Source organism: Apus apus, chromosome 12 (assembly GCF_020740795.1).
Source record: "Apus apus isolate bApuApu2 chromosome 12, bApuApu2.pri.cur, whole genome shotgun sequence".
Lineage (NCBI taxonomy): Eukaryota > Metazoa > Chordata > Aves > Apodiformes > Apodidae > Apus > Apus apus.
Window position 1 is genome coordinate 3,081,979 of NC_067293.1, and position 13,909 is coordinate 3,095,887.

The 13,909-nt window shown below is 49.0% G+C and overlaps 1 protein-coding gene across 1 annotated transcript in view; it reads left to right on the top strand.

The window, feature by feature from the left end:
* Nucleotides 1-4,770, top strand: part of HS6ST2 (heparan sulfate 6-O-sulfotransferase 2) — a 127,263-nt gene extending 122,493 nt beyond the window's left edge. Inside the window, exon 2 of the mRNA XM_051630499.1 lies at nt 1,770-4,770. Within this exon, the coding sequence (XP_051486459.1) occupies nt 1,770-2,472 (703 nt within the window). The 3' untranslated portion in view covers nt 2,473-4,770. The remainder of the gene's footprint in view (nt 1-1,769) is intronic.
* Nucleotides 4,771-13,909: the final 9,139 nt, after the last annotated feature.

The window sequence follows — 13,909 nt, forward strand, 5'->3', positions numbered from 1 at the left end:
AGTGCTGTGTCCCAGCTCCCTGAGCCTGAGGTGCCTCTGTGTCCGGCTGCTGGTGCTGTACAGAGCTCCCTCCCTCCATCTCGTTTTGCAAATGTATTGTACTTGAGTTATTTATGACCTTGGATGCTCTAAGTGGAAAGAGGAATGGTCACTCTCCAGGTTTCTTTTTGCCTGTGCAGTTGGGTGTTTGTGATTCCCTTTCTAGTCCACCCGGAGACAATTTTCTGTAAAACATTGACATCTAGTGGCTTTTCTGCCAAAGGAAATGATAGGGAACAAAAGATTGTCTGCGAGGTGGCCAGTTCTGATGCCACTAAGGACAGCAAAGGAGTGTCCCTTCTGCTCCACCAAGGAGGTGGTGATGGCACCCCGGGGGCTCAGGGCTCCCAGCACATGTTCCTCAGTGTCCTCATCCTGGAGGAGTGGCCTTCCCTGGCTGGAGAGTTTGCTTATTGAGCTACTTTAATTCCATTTACTGAAGCAGATGGCAGGTATCCTGGCAGTGTACCTCAGGTGTCATCGCTGAGCTTGTGGTCATATTAAAGGAGGTGTGAAGAGCTGGGTGGGCACAGCTTCAGGCTGCCAGGGGTGGAAAGCGTAGCGTGTGATGGTGGCTATTAATGTGTGACCCACAGTGATCTTTTAATGGTGCACATAAGGTTCAGCTTTCAGCTTTTCCAGCTGGTGACCTGATGGCTTTCCCGTGCAAGCAGCATGTCCCCCATATGTGCCACTCTCCTGTTGCTCCAAACCAAAGGCAGCACCTCCCTTAGGAATGTTTTCTATTACAAAATGCTGCAACGCATCCTTGATTTCCAGGTATTCATTTACCTCCGCTCTCTCGTCGTTGCAGTCCTGTGTCAGGTGAAGGCAGGAAGATAAAATGGGATTTGCATGGGCTTTTCCCAGATCCTCTCTGTAGTGCATGTGGGTTGGGCCTTCTGAGCACATGCCATTTATCTGGCCCGCAAAAGGAAATGCCTTGTAGGAAGGGTCTTCCTCACAGGTGTGATGCTGCACTGGGGCTCGTGCAGCTGAGACCCATGGCTGGTCACCAGGAGAGGTGGCACGAGCAGCTTTTTGCGGACTGTGTAAACTTGTCAGTTCAGATCAGTTGTACAGGAAATGAAATTAAAGAGCCAGTGCTACCCATGCTGTCCTTGGGTTGAGGCTTTTCCCCTGGGACATACTTTTGATTATTCTCCCAAGGTCTGGAGAGAGCATCGGTCAGAGCACCTGGCAGGAGCACGTTGCCACATGGGCAGCCACACAGAGGGAGACTGGGGGTTCCCTTCCCTCCCTGTAGAGGCAAAACCTGACAAGTGCAGGCAGACGTGTGCAGGTAGGTCACAGAATCGTAGAATGGCTTGGGTTGGAAGGCACCTTAAAATATCATCAGGTTCCAACCCCCCTGCCATGAGCAGGGACACCTCCCACTACACCAGGTTGCTCAAGGCCCCCATCCAACCTGCCCTTGAAGACCTCCAGGGAGGGGGCAGCCACGACCTCCCTGGGCAACTTGTTTGAGCATCTCACCACCCTCACAGGAAAGAACTTTTTCCTAGATGTAACCCTTCCTGCTTTCCCTGGAGAGCTGGTGCAGCTGCCCTTCCCCCTGGAGAGGCGAGCAGGCAGAGGAGCACCCTGCAGCAGGCCTCCCGAGAGCCTCTCAAGTGCGTCTCCCGAGTTCCTACCGACTTTGACCGTTAATGCGCCGTGTGCTGGGGCCACAGGGGTCTAAACACTCTGCCTTCCTCTCCCCTTGGCAGGAATTTCTACTACATCACCATCCTGCGTGACCCCGTCTCCCGATACCTGAGCGAATGGCGCCACGTCCAGCGAGGAGCGACGTGGAAGGCGTCCCTGCACGTCTGCGATGGCCGGTCCCCGACCACCGAGGAGCTGCCCAGCTGCTACACGGGGGACGACTGGTCGGGCTGTTCCCTGCAGGAGTTCATGGATTGCCCCTACAACCTCGCCAACAACCGCCAGGTCCGCATGCTCTCCGACCTCAGCCTGGTGGGATGCTACAACCTGTCGGTCATGCCCGAGGAGCAGAGAAATAAGGTTCTGCTGGACAGTGCCAAGGAGAACCTGAAGAGGATGGCCTTCTTCGGCCTGACCGAATTTCAGCGGAAGACTCAGTATCTCTTTGAGAAGACTTTCAACATGAACTTCATCTCGCCGTTCACGCAGTACAATAGCACAAGGGCCTCCAGCGTGGAGATAGACCAGCAGACTCAGCGGCGCATCGAGGCCCTCAATTTTTTAGACATGGAGTTGTACGATTATGCAAAAGACCTGTTTTTGCAGAGGTACCAGTTCATGCGGCAGAAGGAGCACCAGGAAGCGCGGCGGAAGCGCCAGGAGCAGCGCAAGATCCTGAGGGCCAAGCACGTGCGCCCGAGGGAGCCGGGGGAGAACAGCTCCAGTTCTGACTACACAGGGAACGTGGAGCGGTGGCGGCGGTAGTGTGGGGAGGGGGACAACACCCCCCAAAGCAGGACCCCCCCCACCCCTGGGAGACGATGGAGCCGTCCACGCCGACAACGCTCCTCGAGGGTTGGAAGCAAAAAGAGGTTAAAAATGTTGCCTTTGCGGTTGCCTTCGCAGTAAATGTTGTACTGTACGTGGAACGCTTCATCTTAGCGTGTAATTAAATTGTCCTTTTTAGGTTTGTTGGATTATTTATGAAATCCAGGAGCCGAGGAGGCTCATCGGAAATGGTTGCTTGGACGTTTATTTCAAAGGAGGGGGGGGAGGGGGGGGAAAAGATCCGTAAATTAGTTATGAGTACAAAATGGGATGCTGGAAAATGTTTATGATGCTCGGCTGAAATCTATCTGGGAAGCAAACTCATTTCCTAATAATGAGCATTTAGCATACCCTCATAATACAATATATGAGCAAAACCTTTTCCCTTTGATTTCATCTTAATTTCACTTTAATAATGTGTTGTCAAGGGCACTGACTGCTTATGATATTTACCAAGTTAATGAATGGACAACAAAGGGAACAATAAAGGTCTAGAATGAGAAAAAAATATCGACTAGTTTTATGTATAATATTGGCTTTTAAAAGGAATAGAAGTGATTTCTCTAGCTATATAAAAATATTTAAAATTTTAAACTTTTTCTACCTACTGCTGTTTAGAGTTTTCAGCTTGGTCTAGCTCATATTTAAAAAAAAAAAGACAAAAAAAAAAAAGAAGACAGACACATTGTTCTGAACTCAATGCTAATGTTAAAGACACTGTTTCCGGAACTTTTCAGGGCAGTATCAATATGATTTTAACCATTCTGGAAAAGTTACAGCACATCTTCACGTTTCATAAAGTCTTTTCCAAATTATAGTCCTCTGACTGTCTAATTTTGAGTCTTTCTTGCCCATTTACAATATGTGATGCTGAACTGATCATTCCTTAATAATTGGGTGGTATAAACTAGATGAAATTACGTTGCAGGTATTTGTGTGGTGTCTTTCAAAAGTCATAAATCTCTCTTAATCCCAGCAATATTATGGAGAGACTTGCTCAATGAAAGCAGTAGATTTACACTTGAATTAGGATTTGCTTCCAGTAAATCTTTGCTACACCAGATAAGAACAGGGCTGCTTTTGTGTTGTGTGTTTTTTTTTCCATACGCTCTCGAGCCCTTCCTAGCGACGATGGATGAGAGATGACTAAAAATGATGGACACCAGTTTTACCATAGCCATAGTTAGAGGATGAGAAGGCTGCAAGGGGCGGGGGGACACAGCAGCCCCTTCCCAAGCAGGCTCTGCTGGGCAGAGGGTGCAGAGCTGGAGCTGTGCTGGGCTCACCTGCAGCCCTCCAGCCTCGCCGGGACCTCACGGGGAGAAGAGACGGGGCAGGAGGTGTGTGAGGGGCTCCATTCAATCTCTATGCAAAAAAATAATAATAAATAAATAAAACACGAAAGGCAAGGCTCGGGGTGAACATTCAGCAAGTTCAGAAATGCTGTACGTGGCCGGCGAAGCTCCCGAGCGTGGCACCAAAGGGTGACCTCGGCGGGGGTGCCTGGTGCCGGAGACACCCAAAAAGGGCCATTTTTGTCCCGGTGTTCACAGCGCTTACAAGGCTCACTTGCACTATTGCCTTTTGCCTGTAATATTCTGTACTTCAAGAGGGTTGGGGGGTATAAAACGAGGCAGAAGGCTTTAAAAACACCTTAGGGCTGCACACCTCATTTACGGGAGAGTTGTTTTACCCCTGAGGTGTCGCAGCCTGGGCAGGCAGCGACCCTGCCAGGGGCAAGCAGAGCGCAAAGCAGCAGCAAACCCATACCCTGCATTAGCAGCTTGGAGAAGAGAATAACTTCATGTACAGCAATTTTATTAATTTTTTATTATTATTTTTTTAATTTTAAATTAGAACTGCAGCTGCCAATAGGATGTCTTGGTTGTGTTTTGGTTTTTACGGGGGAAGACGATTCGCTTTTCAAGCTGAAAGGCACTGCTGCCAACAGGACTTCACCCTGGGTGAGCTGGAGGGCCTGTTGCAGAAGGTGCATTTTGTTTTTATGCTGTGGTGTGCATGGTTTACAGAGACTAGTTGCATTTTCTTTGTGTATACTGTTAATTGTATATAGGGGCTATACAACTATAGGGATGCCATTTTGTCATAACCATATCAAAATTCGACTGATTTCCACTGTAGACTCTGTCTTACTGTGTAGATTTACAGGCCGATCCACTGACTTTGATTGTGTAATTTAACAATAGAACTGATAAATAAAATTTAACTACAGTCTTCTGACTTTCATGTGATTATTTCTTTATCTGACGGCGCCTTGGGAATTGTGCAGGCCAGAATGAACAGGAACTTTGACACAAATGAAGTAGCAGTTGGCAGGTAAGTAAATGAGTTTAAATCCCAGCTTTTCTCAAGTGCATTTAAGCTGCAGCTTTCAAGGGTGAAGCCACTTGGGACTTTCATTGGTTCAAGAGTTGCTCCAGAGCTTTACACTGCTTTCCTGGGCAGTCTTCCTCACAAAAACAAGCTGTGGTTTCTGCTGATTTTAAATGTGATTGTCAATGGTCTGCAGCATTATTAAGGGGTTGTTTCTATGTGTGTATGAGAATTATTATTTCTTTCTCCTTTACATGATACTCTCCATTTTTGTTCTAGCTGGCCCTGGAAGATGCTGCCTAGGTGCTGACTTCCAGTGCATCCTGCTGTATCCCTTCCTGGGACATTTTAAAACACAAAAAAGCCAAACCAGTCTTAGTTGCAAAAGCAGGTGAGAATGAATTGAGCATAATGCCCCAGATGAACTAGAAAATACGGGGAGTTTTTCCCATTTGGATGGAGGCATTTCTTCATGGTGGCTGTAAAAGATCAGCAGGCTTGCAGGACTCACAGCAGGGCAGTAGACCTGAAAGTTGTCCATAGGAGACCTTGCCTTGACCTCCTTGAACTTCCCTGTGAGAACAGAGGTGCCCGTTTTTGTGGTGGGTTGACCCTGGCTGGATGTCAGGTTCCCACCAAGCTGCTCAGTTCTCTCCCTTCCTCAGCTGGACAGGGGGGAGAAAATAGAACTAAAGGCTCCTGGGTTGACATTAGGACAGGGAGGGACCATTCACTGGTGACCGTCATGGGCAAAACTCAACTTGGGGAAGTCACAAACCAAGTCATGATGGGAACAAAGGTGGGATCTGGGCTTTGGAGACAGCTGGCACCATCTGTCCTTCCCACCCCACTGCCAGCCGTGGCTCCTGCGTGGTGGGGAGGAACCGCCTGCACAAAACCTTCCCGAGCAAATAGCACAACATCTGAACTCTTACCTATGAAATTCAATTCTGGATTTCCTAAAGCAATCTCCCTGTTCCACCAGCCTCATCAGGGAGGAGTGTAATTTCATTTAATCCATTTCTTGAGTTCAGAGTCAACAGCGTTGCCATCATGCTAATATTGCTGCTCTGCTATCTCTAGAGACCGAGTGACGAGTTTAGACCTGAAATCAAATTTGGCTCTAAGCTTCAAGAGGATCTAGCAGACAATTTACCTGTGGTCTCTACCCAGAAGCTTTGTCACGCAGCTTAGCTCTGCGAGCGTGCATTAGGCTGGGCAGGTGAGTTTAGATGGCTTCTTGTTTTGGGAGCAAGAAAAGCTGAAACAATATATATGCAAAGCATCTTTGTAGCGAGGGCAGAGTGCTCATTTTCAAGACAATATGACTGCTGCCTTTTGGTATTCTTTTTGAATTTGTATCTTCCCTGTATGACTGCAGATAAGGTTTTCACTTGCAAGGATGTCTACCAGCAGTTGTAGACATAAACCTCTACATAAACTATATAAACTAGAATATATAGAGTTTTTTGTCAAACAGATGTATTTTTCTGATGGGTGTTCACGGACAGAGCACGTGGAAATGACTCCTGGCATGGCATTTACTAGAGCCCTCAATCTCCTCATGAGGTCTCAGCTCCATAAATTTGGTGGCCAGTGGCACAACACTCATTTTGCAAGTGAATAGTAAATTTTCTGATAAATGAAGTTTGTGATTGATGAAAGCTGCAGTAAAAAGAGCTGAGTTCAAGGGCTACTTAGGCCAAGTGAAAGGTGAGATTTCAGAACAACTCTCTTGTTTTGAGCTTCTCAGCTCACATTTCTATTATTGTTCCTCCTTGAAATTACATTATTTTTTAAAACACTCACTTTAAATTGTAAAAGTGATGAGTAAATTGTTTTTTGTGATGAGTTCAAATGATCCACAAGCTGAATCAATCCCTTGGTTCCAGGTGAAATGGCTTAGTCCAACCCGGGGTGGAAGTGTCATGACCTTTTCCTTTCAAAAAGCCTTACAAATGTAAACTGTTTTTTTTTTGTGGGGGTGGGGGACTGCAGCTGGGTGTGAGTTCCCAGGGAAGGAAAGATGCTCTTGATTTTCCAGCAGGGTCTCTGCTTCTGGCCCCACACAGGAGATGCTGTGAGTGGACACGGAGCCCCATGGGGTCTCTCTCCCCCCTTGCACTTCATGCTTGGAGCTCATTATAGCAACAGCTCTGTAATGTTACTAATATTAGGTGGAGCACATGGAAAGTATTATTTTGCACAATATAAGCAGGTGGTTAGGGGGGTTATGCTGTGTGGGAGGTGTGTGCTCCACAGGGGGAAACTGGGAATTTCCCCTCTGGGCATGGCAAGCTGGGAAGCGTATTAATGGACATCATTACATTAGAATAATTGCTGTGGAATCAGCAAGAGTGTACATAATCTTTAATGCCTGGGAAATCTCACACAGTTTCAAAATAATTAAAAGTGGGATTAATCTAGATGCCAGACAACGCCTGCCTAATTACTAATGAATAAAGCTGTGTGAATGGCTGCAGCACCCTCAGCTGCAGCATCCTCAGCAGCATCAGCTGCTTCTGCACTTCCAAGTCAGTCCCCTTTTAAGCAGGACAGGACAGGACAGGGCAGGGCCCCCTCCCTGCAGGTTGGGACTCTGGAGGTCAGGGCTGGCTCCTGCCCAGGGTGAGAGCCCACCTGGCCACAGCACCCACCAGGTATGCTCTGGGGAGATGCTGCTGTGGGGCTGGGGGTGTGGGGTACCTCGGGGGGTGGGTACCTGCTGTAGTTCTGCTCTGCCTGTAACCCAGCTCCAGGGCAGCCCTATGGCAGGGATTTGGGGGTTAAAGAGTACAGAAAGGGGTTATGTGGCTGTGTGAGAAACCTCAGCTGGGCCAGGGGTCCCCAGCGCCTCTGGGCAACAAGACTCACGAGAAAAAGTGCCCCCTGGGAGGTGGTCTGTCCCCACACCTTAGTACTGATTTGAAGACTCGAGTTTCCTTTAGAATCGTCACATTTTTTGGATTGGAAAAGACCGTTAAGGTCATCCAGTCCAACCCCTCACCCAGCACTGCCGAACCCACCCCTGCACCGTGTCCCCGGCCCCGCACCTGCACGTCTCTTACACACCTGCGGGGATGGCGGCAGAACCACTTCCCTGGGCAGCCTGTGCCAGGGCCTGACAGCCCTGCTGAAAAGGAACTCGGCGGCACTGGGGGGCACCTTGGAGCCCTGTTGGAGCCCCCACATCCTCACCAGGCATCCCCTTGGCTGGGCGCTGCACAAGCCACCCGGTGGCGGTGGCTCTGGCAGTTGCAGGGAGGTGCTGGTGCTCCGGGGTTTGCTGCGGGGATTTGCTGCGGGGATTTGCTCCAGCTCCCCTGCTCCAGCAGGCGGCAGCGGCTCCTGCTGTCGCTGGAGACCAGGGAGATGTTAGCTCGCTGTGACGCGCAGCCTGGCTCCGGCCGGTGGCAGGTGTCGGAAAAGGGTGTTTTTCTGTATCAGGTCCAGGCGGTTCCCGCAGAGGATCCACCAGCAGCGCCCTGCGATGGGCCCCGCAGGTACCGCTCGCGTTGCAAAGTCGCCTGGTGTCCCCAGAGCGAAGGAGCAACGTTGTGCTTCGCAGAACCGCGGAGTGGTGAGGGTTGGAAGGGACCTTTGGAGATCGTCTAGTCCGAGCCCCCTGCCAGAGCAGGATCCCCTGGAGCAGATCTCCCAGGAGCATGTCCGGGTGGTTTGGAATGTCTCCAGGGATGGAGACTCCACAGCATCCCTGGGCAGCCTGTCCCAGGGCTCTGTCACCCTCAGAGCCAGGAAGTATTTTCTTCTATTTAGGTTAAACTTCCTGTGTACCAATTGGTGCTCGTTGCCCCATGAGTGTTGTAAGAAAAAAGCCACCAATATTCAAAGTAGTTTCAGACAAAACTCTCAAAATGAATAAGCATTTCCCTTCAGTATTTGAGAGCTGTAGCATTGTATAAATGCACCAGAAACACAGATGAGGTGATTGCCTGATTTCTTGCACATGCTTACTGTGCTGCCTTAAAGAAATGTAAGACAGAGCTCTAGAGCAAGAAAAAAAATAAAGCAAGTTGAAATTACTACAGTTTGTTGTTTTGTTTTGTGTTTGGTTGGTTGTTGTTTTTTTTTTCTGCAAATAAACAGCTCTGGAGGCGCTGGGCTCACAAAGCTTGGGGTTTTTGTAAGACTGATTAGTTACCTTCAGCTTGGGAGCTGCAGCTCAGGCTGATGACACCAGGGCTCGCTGGGGTGTAGCCATGCAGGCAGAAGTGGTGGCCCCATGTCCTGTCCATCCTGCCTCTGCCAGCATCAGGGCTCCCTCTTGCCATCAAGGAGCTGGTCTCATCACCAGCACATGGGTGCAGCCCAAAAGTGGGATGGTCCAGGGGGTGAGGGTTGGGCTGGCACAGGGTGGAAGGGGCCTGGAGCTGGGATGAAGAGCTGCCCGTCCCCTCTGGGAGCAGGGAGGCTGGGCAGGCCAGCCTTTAAGCCCTGATTGAAGAACATAAAAGCTGAACTGGATGCTGTGCAAAATCGGTGGGGCTGCACTGTTTATTTATACATATAAAAGTTCCAGGTGCTTCCTGGTGGTAAGGAATTGTGAATCAAAAAGCAGCGATATGCTGGGTTATTAAAATACAGAAAAATGCCTTCTTACAGTGCAAATATAGGGGAATAATGGGGAAGAGATTTCTTGCAGGCCCTGTGCTCCAGCATCCGAGCTTCCACATGGACAAGTCACGCCTGGAGGTGGCCTAGGCTGGTGTGGTGCCCACTCTGTCCTTGGCAAGTGTCTAAGCCACGAGGTGACACATGGATGGTTATTGCTGAGAGGAATGGTGGAGAGCTCTTCCCCTCATCGAGGAGCCTGGGATGTGACCATCACCCTGGAAGACACTGCAGCCGGTGAGTCACGAGCGGGTCAGTCCCCTCCTCAGAGCAACAGGGACCCCCCCATCTGCTGGAGCAGGAGTGTGGCACTGGGACCACTCAGGGTGGGCCAGCAGGGGTACAGATAAGGACAGTGTCAGTGGTCAGTCTTTGTCACAGCCCCACATCCCTCTGTTCTGCTATGCTTTGGGCAGCACCTCTGTTTTGGCTGCCTCCATGCTGGGCTTGCTCACGGGTCCCTCCACAGCTCAGCCCAGCACCATGCCAGGTCCTGCCCAGGGAGGCCACATGCACCAGGTTCTGCTGAGCTCCTGCTGGCTGCCAGGGATGATCCAGCAGGCAGGATGGCAGTGCCACCATCAGAGCAGGCAGAGGGGGGCAAGGTTTGCAACAGCAGCTTTCCTGGGCAGCTACAGATTTCACAGCAGCAAGAGCAGGGCTGCTCCCTTCCGTGGTGTCCTCAAGCTTTGTCATGGAAAGAACACAAAATCCATGAAGGCCATTCCTTCTCCTGGTGCCTTCAGAGCTCCGTGCATTCTGCAGCTGCCTGGCTGGCCACACCAGCAGCCTGGATGGGGCTGGCTCTGTGGGGACAGGGACCTCACGGTGCTGCTGACCCATGCTGTGTGGCTTCCCCTCGCAGATGGGTCTCACTAGTGCAAGGCATTTTATATATATAAAATTGGGTGTTTTTTTTTTTTCCTTTTTATGGCCTTGCTGAGGAAATGCTGCATTGGCATCAGCACATGCAAAGTGCTGCCTGCAGAATTTTAACTCCCTCCCAGGGCCGTTCAGGACGTCGCTGCCCATCTGGAGGGAGTCATGCTGGCTCTTTGTCAAACACCACGTTGCTTTTAAAATCACTTTGATGGCTCTTTCAGGCAGTGCACGTTTTGTGGCCCTTTGCATTTGTCCAAGCTGATCTCTCTCTTTTCCCCACGGCAGGGCAGAGGGGGGCAGCATTATGTGCTTTGGCTGCACTGGTTTTCTGTGAGCTGGGGGTCAGATTTTGGATGGGGAGAAGCAGAGCAGAGATGAAGCTTCTGCCTCTCAAATTTCCCTCAGTGGTGCTCAGCTCTTGAGCAGGATGGAGCTCACTGAACACGCTCAGCCAGCAGTTTTACCTCCTAAGCCACCTGGGCAGTGGACAGGACACCAGTGCCAGGGCTAGAAATGTATAAGGTGCAGTGACAAAAGGGGACTGGGGCCCATATGCTCCTGCCTGCTGGTTCTTTGCTAAATCTGGCAGCCTGTGCCCAAAATCCCAACTCAGCAAGCCCAATACCTGAAGGGGCTACAGGAAAGCTGGGGAGGGACTTTTTACAAGGGCTTGTAGTGAGAGGATGAGGGGAAATGGACAAAAACTGGAAGAGGGGAGATTTAAATGAGACATGAGGAAGAAATTCATTAGTGTGAGGGTGGTGAGACCCCGGCCCAGGTTGCCCAGAGAAGCTGTGGCTGCCCCAGCCCTGGTGGTGTTGAAGGGCAGGTTGGATGGGGCTTGGAGCAGCCTGGGCTGGTGGGAGGTGTCCCTGCCCATGCAGGGGGGTTGGAACTAGAGGATCTTTAATGTCCCTTCCAGCCCAAACCATTCTGTGATTCTATGTCACTTCTGTGAAAAAAATTAAGCATAAACCAAAGACTGCAAAGGAAACACTAGAAATTAAGATCTAAAAGGTGACTCATTCTGTCACCTTCTGCAGGCTGCAGAACAGCCTTTCCTTGAGGATAAATACAATCTCTGTATCTATACACTCAGCTGCTAATACTGTAAACGAAGTACAATGTTTTTTAGATTATTGAATCATTGCTGTCAGTAGAACAAGCAGCTCAAGCAGGCTGCCAAGGCAGGAGATGAGAGAAATCATTAATTTTACTTTACTGGTTCATGCACAAATTTCTGAGCGGGGGTAATTAACTGCTGGAACAAGCCACCAAAGGGAGCAGGGGATTCTCCAGTTCCTGCTGTCTCCAGATGAAGCCTGGCTGCTGCTCTGCAGCAGTGGAGGTCTGAGCTCAGAGGTGCTGAGCATCAGGCGTGGGGTCCTCCAGCTGCTCCTGGCTGGCAGGCAGTGGGGAGGGTGGGCTGACACTGAGACATTAGTTACTTGAAGCCATAATGGCCCCCTTCTTCCCAGTACAGTCAAGATTTTGGCCTTAGAATGCATGCAAAGACTAAACAACAACCAAAAAAAAAAAAAACACCACAGGAGGGAAAAAAAAAACAAACCCAAACCACATGTATTGGAAGGATTTATATGTGCTGGCCAAGTTGGCATTCAGGCTTGGTATCCCAAGCTTGGTATTCAGAACTGGAAGAAAGTAGGAACCTTAATGTTTACATCTGTGCCAATTTAGGCTTTAATTTAGGCAATATCATGCAATCTATCTTCCTCTGGATTTTAATAGCTTTTCTATTCTTCTGCTCCATGGCTACTTGGAAATGTGAGCTCCTTTACTACGTGACTACTTAGACCAATAAAAAAGCTATTTACTTAACACATTAGTTTGCAGGCAGCCTGCTATGAGTCTGCTCATGGAGGCTGCCTGCTGTCCACAGCTGTGGGTATGAATATGCATAATTAATAAATGTTATTTGCTGGACATCTATTCCTGAGTGTCTCAGCTCTCCTTGACCGAGAAATTCTGCCTCTCTCTGGTCTAATGAAAGGTTTAGACTTTTTAATTTATTTTCTTAGATTAGACTCAGAAAATAACCTTCTTATTCTAATAGGTAGATTAGTCCCTGAGGAAGATAGGAATAAATGAAAAAGTGATAGGTGAAAAATAGGCCAGAGCTGCTATTACAGAAGAGTCTTTCTGACCTTTTAATTTTTTTGGTTCAAAACCACAGGAAATCAGACTCTGTGAGCATGGAAAGTGCAGCGAGCTGGCCCTGCCACCCCAACAGATGATTTCTGTGCAAAATGTTGGAATTTCTACCAAAAGGAGCATTTTCTCTGGAAATACGCTTTAAGCACCCGTTGTATTACATCTATTTCAGCTTGTGTCAAGTCTATAAAATTCAATGTATGTGTTAAATCCCATTTTGGACTGCACACACTAGAGGGAGCTAAGGAAAAACCAATCTTGGGGATGCTGGCCTCCTCCCTGAAGCCCTGGCCTGCCTGCTCCTGCCCTCTCCCCTGGAAAAATGGGTATCTTGGAGGAAATCCTGAAAATAACGGTTTGGGGATGTTGGAGGAGCAGCTTTGTTGGGAACAAATGTAATGCTTGAATATGCTGATAGTTGTCCAAGTTTTACATGGGGGGAAAAAAAGGCTTTTATTGCCATTGCATCCAAATGTTGCCTTTTGTCAATGTCCCTAGTTAGGTGATGTCAATCCTTTTGGATGGTTATCCTGCTCCACACTGAAACATTGTGTATATGGCCAGAAAATGCTTTTACACAGCGTACTGCTCTCAGCAGGACAAATTGCCACTGTTGAAGGTGTCCAGGACCATATTAAAATACTTCAGGAAATTATTTTTTCTAAAATAGTAAAAGGCTAAAATAGTAAAATATTCTAAAATAATAGTAAAATAGTCTAAAATAATAAAAAAAGAAAAGAGTAAAAGGTTAAAAAAAGCTTGCTTTTTTTTTCTCCATCTGAAATTGCAGCTTTTTCTCCTGCTTCAAGTGTCTTCACTTTCCAGCACAGGAGTGGGAGTGGATCACCGTGGTCCCCACGTGTCAGTCGCCCACAAATTTGCCTAATCCCTTCTTAAAATCCCCCGTGCTCTCAATGTCCTCAGCTTCCCACAGAGAAGAGCACTTGGGGCTGGAGAAGAGGAAGATCCTTTGCTTTTCTTCTGCCTGATCCCTCTTTGTGCTGGGAAAGAGGGAATGGGATTTACCAGCTCACCAGCAAAGCCCCAGCTTCCGACCACTTCCAGGGCCCCGATTTTCCTCAGCTGAATGACACTGGTTTGTAAAGGCTGGCCTGTGATGACAGAAATGCAGATAATCCCTTTTTCCCTCTGCTGGGAGCTGGTATGAGGAACGGGTGATACAACCTCCACGCACTGAGGGAGCCTGGAGGAGGCTGATGCCCTGTGAGGCCGGGACGTGCCCCACAGCTGCTCCCAGGGCTGGGTTTCCAGCGTCCCTGCTTGCACTGATGGCTTCATGGAAAAGAGTGGGGCAGTTGCTGGAATAAGGCTGCAACCAGGGCAGAGATCCGAG